At 45.4% G+C, this 20,814-nt stretch overlaps 2 protein-coding genes and 1 long non-coding RNA gene across 6 annotated transcripts in view; all 3 read left to right on the top strand.

Annotated features, from left to right (window-relative positions):
- The first annotated feature begins 1,833 nt into the window (after nt 1-1,833).
- C13H15orf61 (chromosome 13 C15orf61 homolog) lies at nt 1,834-6,513 on the top strand. Its single transcript, XM_034435472.3, has 2 exons — nt 1,834-2,269; nt 5,093-6,513. Exons 1-2 carry the CDS (start codon nt 1,927-1,929, stop codon nt 5,218-5,220), a joined length of 471 nt encoding a protein of 156 aa, XP_034291363.2. The 5' UTR covers nt 1,834-1,926; the 3' UTR covers nt 5,221-6,513.
- Nucleotides 2,281-3,480, top strand: LOC148112139 (uncharacterized). Its single transcript, XR_015729796.1, has 2 exons — nt 2,281-2,952; nt 3,082-3,480. It is a non-coding gene; the product is annotated as an uncharacterized LOC148112139 (long non-coding RNA).
- Nucleotides 6,514-19,151: 12,638 nt separating the features above from the next.
- The window catches only part of MAP2K5 (mitogen-activated protein kinase kinase 5), a 168,808-nt gene continuing 167,145 nt past the window's right edge, over nt 19,152-20,814 (top strand). For 3 of the 4 annotated variants that reach the window (XM_060694752.2, XM_060694750.2, XM_087877928.1), the window contains exon 1: nt 19,169-19,416. In XM_060694752.2, the coding sequence (XP_060550735.2) occupies nt 19,276-19,416 (141 nt within the window). In that variant the 5' untranslated portion in view covers nt 19,169-19,275. Of the gene's footprint in view, nt 19,417-20,814 lie in introns of all 4 variants that reach the window. The other variant, XM_060694751.2, reaches the window with a different exon arrangement.

The following is a 20,814-nucleotide window of genomic DNA, read 5'->3' as shown; positions in this document are numbered from 1 at the left end:
AGTTACTGCCTATTCTAAATTACACTTTTTAAAAAAAGAATAGATCTTTCCCATTGTTAGTACAATTTGCCCTGTTTCTTGTTCTCCAATCAGTATTTTTCAGTCTTGGCCAGCTGGGGAATTCTGGGAGTTGAATTCCACGTACCTTGAAGTTTGAAAAACATGGCCTTAAACCAGGGGTGTCAAACTCAAGGCCCAGAGGGCTGGATCCAGCCCGCGGGGTGGTTAGATCTGGTCCATTGGGCCACCCTGAAAAAAGCAAAGGACTGGCCCACAGTGCCTCTGCCAGTGATAATGGAGCTCAGGAGGGCCGCGTGCAGCTCTCCCGAGCTCCGTTTTCACTGGCAGAGGGTTGCAGGAGGCCGTCGCAGCTGAAAACGGAGCTTGGGAGTGCTTAGGCCACCACAGGTGCCCCCGACACGACTGACTTTGAGCTGGCCATGCCCCCCACCCCCGAAGTCAAACACAACCCTGATGCGGCCCTCAATGAAATCGAGTTTGATACCCCTGCCTTAAACCGATTGCTGATTTGTAACACGGAGTCAAATCCACACAGATCCGGGCAATATCAAGGAAGATTCCACCCTAATGCAAGCCTGACTTAGTCCTTCTGGCAGCAGTTCTCACCCCAAAAGGGAGACTCAGCATCTCTCCCCAATTGAGTCAGTCCCTCTTCTTGCGCCCATCCTACAAGAGCTCCCGGGCTTATCCCAGGCCAGGCCGTGGGCTGGCCAAGGACAGCCAGATGCCTACCCACCCCACCAGGGGTGGGTTCTACTTACCTTTACTACCGGTTCGCAATGGGATCGCTCACGCACGCACCTTGCTTCCGCGTATGTGCAGATTGCTTCTGATGACATCAGGGCCAGTGGGCGGAGCCTCCCACCGGTTTTACTACCGGTTCTACAGAACCGGTCCTAACCGGGGGCAACCCACCACTGCCCCACAACACCGAAAGGGTCCCCGCTATCCCACCCACCCTTCAGCACTCCCTCACAGCCCACCAAGCCACTATTTATTATCTATTTATTATGAAAAGGGAAAGCTGAACCCAAATCTGTTGCTAGGATTCATGCGGGAGGCTGGGGGGGGCTGCCAGTGCATTGCGGGACAGAAGCCATGCGCTGCCTTCTTATTGCGCAGGAATTTGATTCATTAGCGCAATCTCGCTCTCCGAAGATTGCCCAGGTTGAAGGATGGTGCATAATTAACGGGGGTGGGGGGTGGGGAACTGTTCGCACTTTGTGTCCCTCTCTGGGAAGTCCCCCCCAAAAATGCGGGTACGTGTTTGGGCTCTAATACAGGGGTCTCCAACCTTGGCCATGTTAAGCTTGGCGGACTTCAACTCCCAGAATTTCCCAGCCAGCTGGGGAATTCTGGGAGTTGAAGTCCGCCAGGCTTAACGTGGCCAAGGTTGGAGACCCCTGCCTTATACCATTGAGGGCTTAGATTATTACCATCTATGATGCCTATATGTCACCTAGCTTCCTAGAAACGTCATTATTTCTTTAACAACGTTCTGCTGAGTGTTCTAATGTGGCTGGATCCAGTGTTAAATCAGGTCATAACTGTGTTTTGTTTTGTTTTTTAAACACCAAGATTTGTCTAAAATAACAGAATGCCGGCTGGGGAATTCTGGGAGTTGAAGCCCACACATCTTAAAAACTGCTGAGGTTGAGAAACACCGACTTAAGTCTTAAGTCCTTATCCCTCAACAAATCGCCTCAGCGCCCTTCAATGGCGGGCGGGGAATTCTGGGAGTTGAAGTCCGCCAGGCTTAAAAAAAGGGGGGCAAGCGGCGGCAGGCGCCTCCCACCTCACGGCGACGTCGCCGGGCGGGGGCGCGCACGCAGGGTTGGCGTGCGGCGAAGGCGCAGGCGCGGTGGCGGTCGTGGGGTGGGGTGGGAAGGGGGAGGGGAGCTGCGCATGGGTCGCGTGAGGCGGGCGGCGGGGCGGCTGCACGCGGGGCTGCTGCGGGCCGTGCTGTGGCCGTGGGGGGCTCCTCCGCAGCCGGCCGCCTCGGAGGTGCTGACCCTCCACCTGCTGCAGCGGCGGCTGCCCCCCTGGACCTCCTTCTGCGTCAAGTACAGCGCGGTGCGCAACGACCAGTTCGGCCTCTCCAGCTTCAACTGGGCGGTGCGCGGCGCCAACTACCACGTGCTGCGCACCGGCTGCTTCCCCTTTGTCAAGTACCACTGCTCCCGCGGGCCCCGCCGCGACCTCCACGCCCAGGACGCCCTGCTGGCCGCCCTCAAGATGTTCAACCTGGGTGAGCGCGGGGCCCGCGGGCGCCCTCTTGCAAAGGCTCCGACTCCCCCCCCCCTTTCAAGAAGGGCCCGCTTGCGCCGCCTAAACCCCCGGCTTTCAATGGCCAGGAAAGGAACCTCACGATGGGGAAGAGGCTGGCTGGCTGGCTGGCCCGGAGGTCTTTTGCTGGCATCAGGGATAGAATCAAGATCAGCTGAAGGGTTAATACCGCTATAGAATAGAATAGAGTAGAATAGAATATGGAAAGAAATAGAATAGAATTAGAGTTAGAATTAAAATACAGAGCAGGTGAATAGAATAGAATAGAGTAGAATAGAATATAGAAAGAAATAGAATAGAGTTAGAATTAGAATACAGAACAGTTGAATAGAATAGAAATAGAATATGGAAAGGAATAGAATTAGAATACAGAACAGGTGAATAGAATAGAGTAGAATAAAATAGAATATGGAAAGAAATAGAATAGAATTAGAATTAGAATACAGAACAGTTGAATAGAATAGAAATAGAATATGGAAAGAAATAGAATAGAATTAGAATTAGAATACAGAGCAGGTGAATAGAATAGAATAGAAATAGAATATGGAAAGAAATAGAATAGAATTAGAATTAGAATACAGAACAGGTGAATAGAATAGAAATAGAATATGGAAAGGAATAGAATAGAATTAGAATACAGAGCAGGTGAATAGAATAGAATAGAAATAGAATATGGAAAGGAATAGAATTAGAATACAGAGCAGGTGAATAGAATAGAATAGAAATAGAATATGGAAAGGAATAGAATAGAGTTAGAATTAGAATACAGAACAGGTGAATAGAATAGAGTAGAATAAAATAGAATATGGAAAGAAATAGAATAGAATTAGAATTAGAATACAGAACAGGTGAATAGAATAGAAATAGAATATGGAAAGGAATAGAATAGAATTAGAATGCAGAACAGGTGAATAGAATAGAAATAGAATATGGAAAGGAATAGAATAGAATTAGAATACAGAACAGGTAAATAGAATAGAATAGAAATATAGAATATGGAAAGGAATAGAATTAGAATATGAATACAGAACAGGTGAATAGAATAGAGTAAAATAGAATATGGAAAGAAATAGAATAGAATTAGAGTTAGAATTAGAATACAGGCAGGTGAATAGAATAGAATAGGAATAGAATATGGAAAGGAATAGATTAGAATTAGAATACAGAACAGGTGAATAGAATTAGAATAGAATAGAATTTTTTATTGGCCAAGTGTCATTGGACACACAAGGAGTTAGTCTTTGGTGCATAAGGTCTCAGTATACATAAGAGAAGATACATTCATCAATAAGGCCCTGATTATATTACCACTACTTTATAATACCACTTATAATGCCACACGTGGAATACGGCATCCAGTTTTGGTTGCCACGATGTAAAAAAAAAACGTTGAGACTAGAAAGAGTGCAGAGAAGAGCAACCGAGATGATTAGGGGACACGGCTAAAACCTAAGAAGAACGGTTGCAGGAACTGGGCATGTCTAGTTTAATGAAAAGGACTAGTGAAGACATGATAGCAGTCTTCCGATATATCAGGGGCTGCCCCAAAGAAGAAGGGGGCAACCTGTTTTCCAAACACCCGAAGGCAGGACAAGAAGCAATGGGTGGAAACTAATCAAGGAAAGAACCAACCTAGAATTAAGGAGAAATTTTCTGACAGAACAATTAATCAATGGAATAACTTGCCTCCAGAAATTGTTAATGCTCCAACACTGGAAGTTTTAAAGAAGAGATTGGATAACCATTTGTCTGAAGTGGTGTAGGGTTTCCTGCCTAAGCAAGGGGTTGGACTAGAAGACCTCCATGGTCCCTTCCAACTCTGTTATTCTATTCTATTATTATTTCTGCTGCTGCTAGGGGTTCACTTTCATTGATTTTCACTTTGTTTTGTTCACCGCGAGCCAGGTCTGTGTTGACCTGCAAACTTGCATGGCTCCCAGTGACTCTGTGTGGCTGTCAATTAAAAATAAACCAATTAAGGAAAGGAGGGAGAAACATTTCCCCCTCCCCTTCATTTTCCAGTTGCATTCTGTACCCTTTTTTCCAAGAAAGCTCTCCAGTTCAAAATGTTCTGGAAACCTCATTTCCCCCCAAGACACTTGGATCCCACTGGCTCTGGCCAGCTGCTTAGTGACTTCATGTACAGGTAGTCCTTGACTTACAACCACAACATTTCTGTTAAGTGAGAAATTTGTTAAAGAGAGTTTTGCTCCATTTTATGACCTTTCTTGCCCCAGTTGTTAAGTGAATCACTGCAGTTGGTGAGTTAGTCACTCAGCTGTTAAGTGAATCTGGCTTCTCCATTCACTTGGCTTGTCAGAAGGTCGCAAAAGGAGATGGTGTGACCTGGGGACACTGCAACCGTCATAAATATGAAACAATTGCCAAACATCTGAATTTTGATCACATGAGCATGGGGATGCTTCAAAGGTCATAATTCTGAAAAATGGTCATAAGTCCAATTTTTCAGTGCCGGTTTAACTTTGAACGGTCACTAAATAAACTGTTGTAAATCAAGGAGTACCTGTATTCTTTTTTTTTTTTTTTTTGCAAGGTGATGCTCAACGATGGACCCCCAGATCCATTCCTAGCAGTCACTCGGACCACCTTTTCACGACAGAGATCTTTTTCTTTCCAAAAAAACTTGTTCAATGCTTAACAGTTTAGCCTAAAATTGCTGGTGTTTATGCTTATTTTATTTTCTTGCTGTATCCTGAGTTTATTAGTAAAGCTGTTCTGAATAGTGAGAGTCGTGCGACTCTTAACCTGTTTCTTTTTGCACTAGGAATCCCAACGTTGTTATATGGAATTAGCTCTTGGTGCTTTGCCAGCGTCACCGAGACTGTTCAGACATGCTGTGGTCCGGTCACTATTTACTTCCTGAATAAAGAAGACGAAGGTGCCATGTACTAAAACGTGGTTTCAAAAACTGTTAGTGTGCTGAATTAATATAGAAAAGAATTATTTTCTCAACTTTTTGCTGTGTCAACATTCTTATGCAAACAGTATATGTATTTTTTCAAGGCATGTCCCTATTGTTGAAACATATTACTTTTCTTTGATTCTGTAAAACATCAAATACATGTTGAATTATGCACAGATGCAAAACCAAACAAAACTCTGGGAAATTATTTGAATTAACTACTTTTATCCAAAGCTGACTTTCACCTCTTAATTAATTTTGATTTTTTTGCGATCTTACCTCATTATCCAATTCTTAAGTACAATTTAAAAGCAATATGTTTCTTCTTAATGAATTTTTTAAAAGATATAACTGATATTCAAAACAGGTTCAGTCCTCTCTGATAAATAGAAGTTGTTTGTATTAAAATCCAGAGTTTTAAAGAAAAAAAAATGCCTGAAATTTCAGAGGGTTGAATGTGGAGATTGGTCTTGTACCTGCAGGCAGCTAGAGTGATTGTGATCTGGCCGAAATTAAGTACCTGTTCAATCCTATTGCTTTCAATGGAAGATAGTTAAATATGCTTTATTATTTAACTCAACATGATTTAGAAGTAATTAACACACAATATGACTTTGTCATATGCTTAATGTAGAAAATTATATTCACTCAGTCACTCTAGTTTGACTTCCAAAGTGTTGACCTGATAAAGTGTTGCAGAAATAATGTAGTTATGAAAACAGATCTAAAAGCATGCATAACATTTGTTCATTTTAAATTATTTCAGCAAGCTATTTTCATCTGGGATGTTTGCTGTAAGACAAAATATAAGTTATTTTTCAAAAGGCTCTTGTTAGATTTTGTGTAAGTATATTTCTTAAAATCCATCAGAATTGAATTTTGAATTGCTTTCATTCAGAAGACAAGTAGTACATTTGTTTTGTTTTAACTGCAGCTCTAAATCTGTAATCAAGGAAACACTCCAGTATATTTGATACCAAAGGATATTCCTAATACAAGTTAAATAAATAGTTCGCCCAGAGGAGTAGCTGGTGTGTTACATTAAGCTTCATTAATAATAAAAGTGACTATTAGCATTTTGCTAGATTGGCTGGAACTTATGTTCCCAGTAATGGGCAGAATTAAATAAGTGCAGCTCATAAGTTAAAGTCAAATACTGCTCGTTCATTGCTCCCGATTCTGTCAATACTCTTCTTTAAAGGTTTGGTCTCAACACAAGACTGATAAAATGTTTTTTAATTACCACGCAATAAATAAAGCTTCCCCTTGGAGTGGCCTGTTCACTAGCTGCAGCTTATTTGATTTCTGATAATGGAGAGTGCTGACTTTGCTTACCTGTTTTTCGATAAGTGGAGGGAACGCAGCTCCTTGTCTATGTAGCGCTGGGCATCCCTCCTTGGAGAATCTCCTTGACAAACTACTCTATTGATTCCCTAGAATTTGATAGTGTTTGCAACATTAATAGCAAGCAGAGTCTTGCTCAGGGCTCTCATGGTGCAACAATTAGGCAAATGTAGAAAGAAATTTTCTTTTTATTACATGAAAATCAATGGATCTCCAGTACTTCAAGGGTTGATCATGGTGGGAAGGTTGAACTTGGAAGAAGACTGAGGGCAGAGTTCAGAGGCAATAATAGTTATCATTAGGGGCTGTTTGTGTGACTACTTGTTGTATTTAAACAGAAGGTGTGTTGTTCAGTTGATGTGAGGCGTCCCACTGTAGATGATGGGATAGATTAATTCTATTGGGAACGAATTTGGGTAGGTATCATCAAAAAAACTCTTGGTACTATTTTCCTAGGCAGGTATTATTATTTCAGTTTATGTGATTGCCCATCTGAAATTCACGATTATCAAAACTAATAAACAGTATTTTAAAAATGCACAAATAAATCAACAACTGGGGTAGAAAGCCCACAAATTTAACACAGTGATTGCATTAGCTCTGCTACATATCCAGATCTCCAGGCCCGATGAAGTCTTGAAGTCTTTGCAAAAAAACCCAACAAAGTCAGGGCCCATCTGATCATCCAAAGGGCAGATGCCACAGCAAAACAGGGTCTCCTCTTGGCTTCCACCAGCTGATGGTCCCTAAGAGACGAGTTCTGGAGCACCCTCTCCTGCAGGACCTAGTGCAGGGGTCTTCAAACTTGGCAGCTTTAAGACTTGTGGACTTCAACTCCCAGAACTCTCCAGCCAGCCAACTATGGTGGAGAATTCTGGGAGCTGAAGTCCACAAGTCTTAAAGCTGCCAAGTTTGAAGACCTCTGACCTGGTGGGACAGGTGTAATCCACAGGAAGAGACAACATGCTAGCTGTGATTGAGTACATGAAGGCCTCAGGGCTGTTCTTTGTTGAGCATGGAGGACCTGAAATAATGGTTTTCAATGAGAGAGAAGCCAATTCCAGGTAGATATTTGGGACAATTCCAAAAGATAGGAGCTAATTAGTGATGAAGACCATAAGTTTTCCCACACTGGAGGTTTCAAACAGAAGCTGTGAGGATGTTAGGAATGTTCTTACGTGGACTCCAATCCTTGGAGTTGGCACTTGCCACTCAAGTTTCTTCTCTGACCTATTTGTTGTGGCATAGAAACCACAACCCATAGTCAGAAACCTGACTGGTTCTTATCATCCAATTCCTGACTTGTTTGGAAAACAAAAGATTGGATTTCCTGTTTGCACTTAAGTCAAGAACCGGCAGATTTGCTAATTGAGGTAAATCGAATTACTCCAACATTTAGGTTTAGCACTGTGTCAACTTTCAGTGTCTACTATGGCTTGTGCCTATGTCAACTTTTTAAGAATTATATAAGCACGCTCTGTCTTAAAAATTCTATTCTTGCATTCCTGTTTAAAAGGATAAAAATGGAGTGAGTGTAAAATTTGGGCCCTGAATAATAAAAAAAAAAAGGTAATTCTAAGGAGAAAACAAACAGGTCTCCACATTACACGAAGCTAGTCTTGTTTTACCTGTGATCTGTTTAATGACCCAAATTGGCTGGGTTCTCCCAATTCTGATCTGTCCCCTGTGATTAACAAACACCTGAGATGGAGTTCCTATAGCATGTTAAGCCAAGTGGATCATTTGATGGCTTGCTACAGTGCGTGAACTCAAGATGATCTAAAATAATTCACATATGTCTTCTGTGGTGGTTTTGCATGAATCTCAAATGTGAAGCTGCTTCGTCCTGCCTTCACACGCACAAATCTGACCTTTGCAGCATGTTACTTGCAGGAGAGAGGAAAATGGAAAAGGTTGCACATCTACTGTAGTATAAAATAAGCTCTTGTACCCAAGCGAACATCCCTTGAACATGCTCTTTTGGTTTCATGTCCTGATAAGTGGTGGGTTTTTTTCCTATCTCCTCCCCACTCCATTCTTGGTTATGTCCTTACTCTTAGCTTTCAGTCCTCTACCACCCCCCCATCCTACATGGCCAATTATTTCTGGTGTTTTTTTATCTGTTCAAACCTCCCCCCCCCTCCATTTCCTGGCCCTCCAGTGTCATTGGCAATAAAACGGCTGGGCAGGTATTTTCAATACCTCTTCAAAATGCATTTAAGATGCCCGGAATACATGACCTTCGAGGAAATGCGATCCTTTGAAACACAATAGTTGCTCCGCTTTGTGTTTGGATGTTTCTCTCCTGCTTTAATTATCTCTTTCCTTTGGTAGAAGGGCAGTGCTTAAAAAAGCAAAGGAGAGGGAGATGATGAACATCAGGGAATTCAGCCTGATGAAACACATGCCAGTAACCGAAACCTTCGCCTAAGTCTGCTTGATAGATATCGGGCTTGTTTCGGTGTCCCTTTTAAAGAGGAATGAGTGGTGGGAGCACCTTAAACTAAACGAGTACTTAGCCTGACATCTTATCTGGGTCAATGGTCTAAGGTACCAGAGTTAAACTGCTACTGTAAATTAATGGAAAATGTAACCGCTTTGCTAAAAGATCGATGTCCAATAAAGGCCACACAATCAAATCTTGTTGCCATGATTGAGATCCTTAATTGCCTTTCAAAGGTAAGGTGGTAATCAACATAGGTTAAACTGATCTTTTTTACTAGTTCAATTACATGCTAATGGCTAGTGCCAAGGCAGAATCTTTAACTACTTTTATGTATTAAATCTTATGTTAGTAATGAAAAATTACTTAAGCTCCCCAATCAATAAAGTGAGAGTCTTAATTACTATATTTCACTTTTAGACCTTTTGTATGTTTGACAAATTTGTCCACTAGAGATTTTCCAACAATAAGAAACATTATTAACAGAAGCCTCGTCCGTGGAGTGTTGTTTACTAATCCAAAAAGCTGAAGTTTGTTGGATGTTTTGTGTATACGTGTTAATGGAAATGTCAGGCTTGCATTAATACTTACAAATGCCAATATGTAATAGTCTCAAACATTGATGTTTGCGTAAAGATCGATTGGAGGGCCCTCTTGGGCATTTCTTTTAATTCTAGGACTAAACTTCAACCAGGACATTTTAAGTTAGAAATGCAGAAAACATAGAATAAGCCCTTGGACGGAAACCCCTGGCTTTCCCCACGTAGCTTCCCCAGATGTGTAGGGACTACAGCTCCCAAGTCCTGGCCAAACGGTGAGTCTTCGCCTGACAATTTGGGGAGTTGCAACATCTGGAGGGAACCGATGGCTTTGACAAAAACAACACGGAGCTCTGTCATCTAGACTGACCTGCAATCTCCTCGTTTTCTTCAGCTTTTGAAGCTTGAGAGCCGAAAGAAGTCAAGACATAGAATACTGTAGTAAAATGAACCACATGCCTGTTTCAGACTTAGTAGCAAGGAAATAAATCTTACTGATTTCTTTCTTGATTTCATAGGGGCCTTTTAAAGTAGTATTTTGGCATTTTGTGTCTTGAGAAGAAATCTCAACAAAACTAATTCATGAATGATGAAAACATGTCCGAAATATTTGGAAACCTAATATTGTAAGGTTTTATTTCCACGAAAAATAAGACTGAAGATACTGCAGATAATGAAATATAATCTGGCTCACACCAATAACCTAAATGAAAATTTGTATGTTGTCATTTCTGTGAATTGGCTGGCGTTCTGTGAAAGACTGGTATACGAAGGTTTGTATTAAATGCAAAAATATTATCCTGGATAAAGGGCATTTCACTGTTTTGTTTACAATAATGTTTTATAATATAAACGTAAATAACTGCTTTATTTATGAAAAGAATAAGCCACCATCCTGCCAAGTCCCATTACATATCTCTTGAGGAACTGAGGCATGTGGCCTTTGAATTCTAGGCTCACCTGAGAAGTTTCTGTCGTCTGTATGGGACAACTAAATAAAAACATCAATGATGTACAATGGCAACATCTTGCTTTTATTTCAAAGATACAAGACACTTAGCCAGGACTTCTCTTAGAGATGTTTGCATCCTTTTAAGCCCAGTTTATGAGCTCTGGGTTACCTCATGACAAAGTTGTTATTTCAGTGATTGCTATAGTACCAATTAGACCCAACTGCTAAATGTGATGGAAAGCAATTGTTTCCCCAAAGGAAAGTTCTGAATTTTAAAATTCATTTAAAAACTGTAGCACTAAAAAAAAAAAAGAAAAAAATGTATGAAGCTCGGAAAGGAGCAGGTAGAATTATGAACACTATTAAAATCATGGTCTCTTAGTTAACTTGTATACATAAATCTATTTGAGTTTTTCTTTGAAGAAATGACTCCAAGATAGAGTCATTATATGCCTTTTGATTCATGGCCCTTGTTACATGCATGCTTTGTAATAGATGAATAATTTAGTAAGAAAAATCACAATAATTTTGTTGTTACTCAAAAATTTATAGGTCGGCAAAAACAATTACAAAGCCCCTCAAGCTGGCTGAGGAAAGTTGTGGAATGCTTTAAGCTTGTGCAATCCATACCCACGCAGGGAATATTTTGGGAATTCGGGAAGGACACCTCAGGCTTGCACATGTTGGATTTTTGAGGAAAAATATATATAATTGTAGCCCCTCCCAATAAGATGTTGCACGACTGGCATATTCTGTGGAAGCTCATCAAGCTCATCTATCGAGATGAGGGGGATCGGTTGCTTTTGTGGTGGTGTGGAGACAATAATTTGATCCTTAACACCAATAAGACCAGGAAGCTTATAGTGGACTATAGAAGGAATAGATCAGACATCCAGCCCTTGATTATCAATGGAGGCCGAGTGGAGCAAGTGGCCAGTTTTAAGTTTCTGGGTGTTATCATAAAAGAGGACCTGACCAGGGGTGCTCACATTGCAGCACTGGTCAAAAGGGCCCAGCAGAGATTATACTACCTGAGACTTCTCAGGAAACAACAACTGAATGGAAAACTGCTGGTGACCTTCTACCGCTGCACCATAGAGAGTATTTTAACTTAGTGCACCTGTGTATGGTTCGCCAATTGCACAGTGGCAGGTAGGACAGCGCTCCAGAGGGTCAACGTCATTGGTCATTGGTTGCCCTTGCCCCTCTTTGGAAGAGCTTGATAGCGCCCACTGCCTTAAGAAAGTTCAAAACATTCTTAAAGGTGCCCATCTCATCTTGGGCGCCCTTTTTTTGAACTATTACCATCTGGCAGACGGTACAGGATAATAAAAACAAGGACAAATAGGCTGGAAAACAGCTTCTGTCCCAGGGCAATAACCATATTGATTTCTACTGTATGGTGCAATATTAATGCAGTATCAGGGGTTTTCAATTCAATTGTATAGAATGTGAAGGATGTGTGTTTGTGTTTTATTTTTATAGTTATAATGTACACTGAAGATGGCATTTAATTTTGTTGTTTTTATTTATTTTTATTTTATTTTATTTTATTTATATACCGCCCTACTCCCGAAGGACTCAGGGCGGTGAACAGCCACAAGATAAAAATACATGATACAAAAGTTAAAAACCATTTAAAAGTACATTAAATAATTTTGGCCCAAAAAACGAATTTAAAAACACCCAATTTATATAAAACTTAAAAGCAAATTAAAAGGGAGAGTCAAGCCAGACCAGCCTGCTGGAATAGAAATGTTTTGAGGGTGTGGCGGAAAGTGCATAAATCTGAGATCCTCCGTATCTCCAGGGGGAGCTCATTCCAGATGGCAGGTGCCCCCACAGAGAAGGCTCTCCCCCTGGGGGCCGCCAGTTGACACTGTTTGGCCGACGGCACCCTGAGGAGCCCCTCTCTATGGGAGCGTACTGGTCGGTGAGAGGCTACTGGTGGCAGAAGGCTGTCTCGTAAGTACCCTGGTCCTAAGCCATGGAGCGCTCTAAAGGTGGTGTCCAAAACCTTGAAGCGCACCTGGAAGACCACCAGGAGCCAGTGCAGCTCGCGCAGGAGGGGAGTCACATGGGAGCGCCATGTCGCTCCCATAACCACCCATGCGGCTGCATTCTGGACCAGCTGGAGCCTCCGGGTGCTCCTCAAGGGGAGCCCCATGTAGAGAGCATTACAGTAGTCCAGGTAATGGGCTGTGACGAGGGCATGAGTGACCATACATAACAAGTCCCGATCCAGAAAGGGACGCAACTGGTGAATCAGGCGGATCTGATAAGTCCTCCCAGCCACAGCTGTCAAGTACTCTTCTAAAGACAGCCGTGAGTCCACGAGGAGACCCAAGTTGCGAGCCCTATCCATGGGGGCCAATGACTCGCCCCCAATAGTCAGTGATGGCACCAACTGACTATATCGGGACGTCGGAAACCACAGCCACTCGGTCTTGGATGGGTTGAGTTTGAGTCTGTTTCTCCCCATCCAGATCCTCATGGTCTCCAGGCACCGGGACATCACTTCAAGGGCATCATTGGGGTGATCCAGGGTGGAGATGTACAGCTGAGTGTCATCAGCGTACTTGTGGTACTTCACCCCGAAACCACGGATGATCTCGCCCAGCGGCTTCACATAAATGTTGAACAGAAGGGGCGAGAGGACCGATTCTTGTGGCACCCCACATACAAGGGGCCTCGGGGTCAACCTCTGCACCCCTGTCAACACAGACTGCGACCGGTCGGAGAGAAAGGAGGAGAACACGGTGCCTCCCACCCTCAACCCTTCCAACCGGTGCAGCATGGTATCAAAAGCCGCTGAGAGGTCTAACAGGACCAGGACAGAGGAGCAACCCCTGTCCCGAGCCCTCCAGAGATCATCAACCAATGCGACCAATGCAGTTTCCATGCTGTACCCAGGCCTGAAGCCCGACTGGAACGGATCTAGATAAACCGATTCATCCAGGTACTGAGGCAGCTGTCGCGCGACCACACTCTCAACAACCTTCGCAACAAAGCGAAGGTTGGAGACTGGACGATAATTAGCCAACACTGCCGGGTCCAGGGAAGGCTTCCTGAGGAGAGGCCTCACCACCGCCTCTTTCAAGGCGGTGGGCAAAACACCCTCACTCAAAGAAGCATTTATAATGTCCTGGAGCCAGCCTTGTGTAACCTCCCGAGAGGCCAGCACCAACCAGGAGGGACACGGGTCCAATAAACATGTGGCCGCACTCAGTCTGCCCAGTATCCTGTCCACGCCTTCGGGAGTCACAGGATCAAACTCTTCCCAAATAATATTCCCAAGACCTGCCTCCGTCATCCCTCCTGAATCTACCCAGTCAGAGTCTAGGTGTTCCCGAATCTGAGCGATTTTGTCATACAGATATTGTACAAAGTCCTCAGCCCTACCCTCCAAGGGGTCCTCCTGCGTCCCCTGGTGGAGCAGGGAGCGGGTCACCCTAAACAGGGCGGCTGGGCGATTATCTGATGACACAATAAGAGAGGAAAAATAATTACTCTTCTCCACTTTTATCGCCACCAGGTAGGTCTTAATATAAGACCTTACCAGTGTTCGGTCGGATTCAGAACGACTAGCCCTCCAACTGCTCTCTAGGTGTCTTTTCCAGTGCTTCATCTCCCTCAGCTCCTCAGTGAACCAAGGAGCCAGGTGAGACCGGAGCTGGGTCAGAGGCCGCAAAGGCACGACCCGGTCCAAAGCTCCAGCGGCTGCCCTATTCCAGGCGGCCACTAGGTCTTCAGCCGAGCCGTGTGCCAGAGCCTCAGGAAGTGGCCCAAGCTCCGTCTGGAACCTATCTGGATCCATCAGGCGCCTGGGGCGGAACCACCTCATTGGTTCCGCCTCCCTGCGGTGGGGTATGGCGGTTCGAAGGTCTAAGCGAAGGAGGGAGTGATCTGACCATGACAAGGGCTCAATCGCTATATCCTCTATCTCAAGATCACTCAACTACTGGCCAGAGACAAAAACGAGGTCCAGCGTGTTTCCCCCCGTGTGAGTAGGGCCATGAATTAACTGGGTCAGGTCCATGGCCGTCATGGAAGCCATGAACTCCCGGGCCGCCTCAGATGTCTCACCAACTGATGACAGGTTAAAATCCCCCATGACCATAAGCCTGGGGGTATCAACCGCCACCGCAGCTATAATGTCGAGCAGCTCGGGCAGGGCCGCTGCCACATGGCAGGGAGCCAGGTACGTGACTAGCAGGCCCATCTGCACCCCATGACCCCACTTCACAAGGAGGGACTCACATCCGGCCATCTGAGGAACAGTGGCCTCCCTCGGACTAAGACCCTCGTTAATAACAACAGCCACCCCTCCGCCCCTCCCCTGAGACCTTGGCTGATGAAATGCACGGAAACCGGGTTGTTCAAGGTGCAATGACAATAAAGTAAAGTAAACTAAAAAGACTGAAAAGTTGCAGCCAGCTGGGTGTTTCTCAACCTCAGTCAATTTCAGATGGATGGACTCCAACTCCCAGAATTCCTCAATCAGTAAACTTCATCCATCCTGAGGTTAAGAAAGCATCCAACTAGAGTCACCAAAGTGGCTTCAAGCTGAAATTTTGAAGAAATTGCACAGGTCCTTTCTTGGCTGACAAAGAATCAGGAGTCTGCTAGCATCTTTTCCCACTAACAAATTTTGATTGAAACGCGTATACTTTTGTGATGTTAGCAGCTCACTTCACTGGACACACAAACTGATGTAGGATTTAAATTGGGCTGGGAGGAAGGGAGGGGATGATGGAAGCTGCATCTCCCCTCCATTTTCCCCACCTCATCCCATTTTAAATCCCAGATCAATTCAGCCACTCTATGCAGGTGATGAAGTAAGGGGCAGCTTTTAATAACATTTTTATCCGCCTTTTGATAACATTTGTTACTCTGAAAAGGTGCAACCAGACTGCTGATTTCTTTGCCCCATACATTAGCAGGGCTCTCCTACAGAATCTAGAACAAGAAGATCCATTAGAGGACAGGTCCTCAACTCTGCACATTATCAGAATGTTCCATCCCCCAATTTAATACTTCCTCCTCCTCTCCCCCTCCTCCTTCTTCTTCTGCCCCCCCCTCTTCTGAATGAAATACTTTGAGGAATATTAAAAAGGAAAGATATTATATTTCCCTAAATGAGAAATGGAGAAATATGTTTTTTGAAAGACAGAAAGCAGACTCAGCAGTCTATCCCCCCACTCAGCAGATATTTTGTGCCCATTAAGAAAGATTGGGCCACCCTATCTACAAAACAAAAGACCTTCATCTTCAGGATGATGGGATTAAGAAGAAGAGGGCATGATCCTTCAGGACATAATAGGATTAACCCACTACCATTTAGCAGAAGATACAGAGCTCACTACATTTTTTTTTTTAAATTTGATTTATATGCCGCCCTTCTCCAGAGGCTCAGGGCGGCTTACAATGCGTTAAGCAATAGCCTTCATCCTTTTGTATATTTATACAAAGTCAGCTTATTGCCCCCCCAACTGGGTCCTCAATTTACCTACCTTAGAAAGGATGGAAGGCTGAGTCAACCTTGAGCCTTGGCGAGATTCGAACCTGCAGTAATTGCAGACAGCTGTCTTAATAACCAGCTTAATAACAGAGTGCCTTAGACCACTGTACTACCAAGGCTCACTACATTGCATCTCCTAAGGGTATTTCAGTCATTGCATCATCTCAAAGCAGTCCAAGCTTCAGCCAAACCTGGGAGTTCAGACAAACACCGTCCTAGGATTTGTATTTCCTCTTTTGCCTATAGAGCCAGCTATGACCCCTACATAACCCCTACATGGCCCCATGGGAGTCTGACAACAGCCAATAGGATACATGTTCTTGCACAGGAACAGGAAGTTCAAGTGCAAAGGCCAAAAAAGGTATAAAAGCCCCTCACTCTCAATTCCATTTTGTCAGCTGCACCAGAACCGTGTGCTTGGTGGTTCTGTTCATCATTAAACCATCTTTCCAATTGGCCTCCATGTTTCCAATATCTTTCTCCCAACTTGCAACTGAACCACCTCCTCCTCCTCCTTTACGCTTCTCTTTTCCCAGTGTTGAATAATTCTTGGCCAAACCTTTATTTTATTGATTAATTAAATTAATATGCTGCTCATTATATATTTATTTATTAGATGTATATGCCGCCCATCTCACTTTGAAAAGAAATCATTGTGTTGTTTACGTTTGTTTAGGAAACGCCATCCTCATGCTGTGGCATCCGCAGAGGACAAGCCACGAGCCACGCCAGGACGGCAACCAGCAACCCCTGTAATTATTCCTTGCATCAGGACCCCCATCCGAGCCCCACCTTTCCAATAGAATTCATTCAGGCTTCTCATCAGTTTAACCTCTCTGTAACACAGACTGCGTCGGTCCTCTGCTCCCAATAAATTAATCAGTAAGCATCATTGAGCAGTCACAAGCACCCAACCTAAAGGAGCATCGTGCCCACTGATGTGGGAGGATTCCTGCCAAGTCAGTGGGTTTCTGGGTCCTCCCCAGAACCCCAAGTGCCATTTCTGACTGTGCCCAAATTGGGTTGGGGTGTGTGCCCAGGAATGGACAGGAGGTGACGCTTGACACCTGATGTCTCCACCTGGAACTGTGGCCAAGAAAAGCTCCAGCCTTAAACCAACTCAACAGTCAATGGATTTTTCCTGAAGGTTTGGGAGAGGAACATTGTGAAGCAGAGGTGTCCAACCTTGGCCCCCTTTACAACCTGTGGACTTCAATTCCCAGAATTCTGGGAGTTGAAGTCCACCAGTCTTAAAAGTTGCCAAGGTTGGATATCCCCAGTGGTGAAATCCTGCCAGCTCTCTCCGGCTTGCGTGAACCTGTAGTGGTGGCGGTGCATGGTTTGGCGAAACGGTAGCGGCAGCAGCGCGAGGCTCCGCCCACCTGCCTGGATGTCGTTTTTGACCCTCTGCGCAAGCACAGAAGGCTTTATGCATGCACAGAGGGTCAAAAATCAGACCCGATGATGTCGTGCGTGCGCACTTCCAAACTGGTAAGGAAGATAAGTAGATTTTACCCATGGATACCCCTGATTTAAATAAACCTGGTTCTCCTGCTCAGATTGCTCCTTCTTTAGATCGAATCCACGATCAGTCACTCTAGTTGCAGGTAGTCCTACAACAGTTCATGTAGTGACCATTCAAAGTTACAACAGCATTGAAAAAAGGGGATTATGACACTTACAACCATTGAAGCACCCCTGTGGTCATATGATCAAATTTCAGACCCTTGGCAACTGACTCATATTTATGACATTTGCAGTGTCCCGGGGTCATGTGAGCTCCTTTTGTAAACCTTCTGACATGCAAAGTCAAGGGAGAAGCCAGATTCTCTTAATACCCTTGTTACTAACTTAACAACTGCAGTGATTCACTTAACAACTGGGGCAAAATAGGTCGTAAAGTGGGGCAAAATTCACTTAACAAATGCCTCACTTAGCCCCAGAAATTTTGGGCTCAATTGGGGCTGGAAGTTGAGATCTACCTGCATAGAACATAGGATAAGAAAGTGGGCAGGGGAGGCAAAAACTGTGAATATTCCGAGGAGAGCCCCCAGGTGGACTTTGGGGGCTGGAAAGGAACTGCTGGTCCCTTGGCACTTCTCCAGCCAGATTCCTTTCCTGCCAAGGGGCAAAGAAGAGAATCTGATTGGGGATTCGATCTAAAGAAGAGCAGTCTGAAGAGGAGAACCAAGTTTATTTAAATCAGGGGGATCCAACCTTGGTAATTTTAAGGGCCTGTGGTCCCTTCAACTATATTATTCTATGACCTATTAGATTCATGTCATCATCTTTCAATTTATTAGGTGCGGCTAATCTAGTTTAGATTCAGAGTGGTGGGAATTTAATAATAGTAGGAGGTAAGATAAAGATAGGTCATTACCCCCCCCCCCTTTGGTTACTTAACATATTTATGGATAAATGCATTAGGTATCGTTCCTGTGATGCTGCAACACCCGTCATAAATATGAGTCCGTTGGCCAAGCCATTGGTCACGTGATCACTGGGATGGGGCCGCAACAGTCATAAGTGTGAAAAACGGTCCTAAATCACTTTCTTCAGCACCTTTGTAATTTCGGATTTCGGTCACTGAATGAACTAATAAGAGCCTTGGTGGTGCAGCAGACTAAACTGCTGTTAAAGTAGCACTTAGCTGCCAGCTGCCTGCAATTACTGCCAGTTCAATTCTCACCAGGCTCAAGGTTGACTCAGCCTTCCATCCTTTCGAGATAGGTAAAATGAGGACCCGGTTTGTGGGGGCAATAAACTGACTTTGTATAAAAAAGAACACCACTTTGGGGGGGGGGGCGAAAGCCCTACTAAGCAGGTATATACAAAAGTATGAAGGCTATTGCTTAATGCATTGTAAGCCGCCCTGAGTCTCCGGAAAACGGCGGCATATATAAATCGAACTAATAAATAAATAAATAATAATAATAATATTGTAAGACGAGGACTAGCTGGGTTGCAAAGTGAGGGGTGGGGGGGGAGAGGAGAAGCTGCCAGCGCTCCTTGAACGAACCTGAGGCCGGGGGGAGGGGAGGGGGGAAGGTCTGCCCTGGGTGGTTCTGGTGGCGAGGCGTTCCGCGGGCAGGGCGAGTGCGCGCCCCCGCGAGAGAGAGAGGGGGGGGAGAACAGGGGAGCGAGGGGGCCGCGGCGGGAGCGCGCTTGGGGGCGGCGCCTGCGGCCCGAGCCCTTCCGGCCTGGCGCGGCCTAGTCCCGCGGAGAGCGCCGCGCCGCCGCCCGGGGATGCTCCTGCTGGCCCTGGGCGACCCCGGGATGGAACCGGCCCGGCCCGCGCTGGTCATCCGCATCCGCATCCCGGACGGCGGCGGCGCCGTGGACTGGACCGTGCACCCCGCGCCGCAGCTGCTCTTCCGGGACGTGCTGGTGAGGGGCGGCCGGGGAAGCGGCGCTGGGGGGCCCGGGGGCGGCGGAGGGCGGAGCCGAAGGAGCCCGGCTGGGAAGGCTGCTCTGGGCCGCGCGTGGGGCGTCCTCCGTGGGGGTGGGGAGGGGGGGCTGCGGGGCCCCTCGGAGGCCTGGCAGGAGAGCCCCTCCCCCCCGGTGGGCTTGGCGTCGCCCCCTCCCCTCCCCTCCCCCCCCCGGCCCCGGAGGCTCTGCTGGGCCCTGCACGGGGGGGGGAGAGGTCGGGGATGATGGGTCTCAGACCACCCAGCCCTATCAGGATCCTGAGGCTGGAAGGTGGAAAAAGCCCCCCCCCCACTTTAGAAAGGACTCCCACTTTGCTTACATCCGTCAACTTTACTTCCATCGCTCTGGGTTGGATGATTGGATTCCCACCAGCTCTGAATCTTTTGACTATGGTAGACTTCGTACATGGAAAGACAGATGGCATGAACTGAATAGGACAGAGAATAATAAGAGTTGGGAGGGACCTCGGGGGGTCATCTAGCCCAACCCCAGGGATGAAATCCGATTTTTTCCCCCTACCGGTTCGGTGGGCGTGGCAGGGGAAGGATATTGCAAAATCCCCATTCCCATCCCACTCCAAGGGAAGGATATTGCAAAATCTCCATTCCTACCCCACTCCTGGGGGAAGGATATTGCAAAATCCCCATTCCCACCCCACTTCAGGGAAAGAATACTACAAAACCCCCCATTCCCTCCCCACTCCTGGGGGAAGGATATTGCAAAATCTCCATTCCCTCCCCACTCCAGGGGAAGGATACTGCAAAATCCCCATTCCCACCCCACTTCAGGGAAAGGATATTGCAAAATCTCCATTCCCACCCCACTCCAGGGAAAGGATACTGCAAAATCTCCATTCCCATCCCACTCTGGGGCCAGCCAGAGGTGGCATTTGCTGGTTCTCCAAACTATTCAAAATTTCCACTGCTGGTTCTCCAGAACCTGTTAGAACCTGCTGGATTTCATCCCTGCCCAACCCCCTCTTGGGGCAGGAGATTCTATATCACTTCAGGCAAATGGCCATGCAGTCTTTCCAGTGGTTATTGATAGGCACACTGGGCGCCATGCCCAAAAAATGTTTGATGGCACTTAGGGAATCTGCACCTTGACAAAATGTCCATCTGGCAATTGGCAAAGGCCGCACTGCTTGGATTCCCACAATAACATCCTAGTTCATGTGAATAAAGCAGCTAATGAACTGGGGGCTGTGACTTGGCATTGTTCTGAATAGACAACAACAACAACAATAATAATAATATCCTGACTCTTGCAACCCTGTGCATGGCTGTCTCTGCCTTGAATTTTATATATTTATAGTTCTTTACTTAACCTACCCATCATAGGTTAACTCTGGGCAGC

This window comes from Pantherophis guttatus, chromosome 13, assembly GCF_059756535.1.
Source record: "Pantherophis guttatus breed Tessera chromosome 13, ASM5975653v1, whole genome shotgun sequence".
Taxonomy (NCBI): Eukaryota; Metazoa; Chordata; class Lepidosauria; order Squamata; family Colubridae; genus Pantherophis; species Pantherophis guttatus.
Note: the sequence above shows the minus strand (reverse complement) of the source record. Positions and strands in the feature narration are given on the sequence as shown.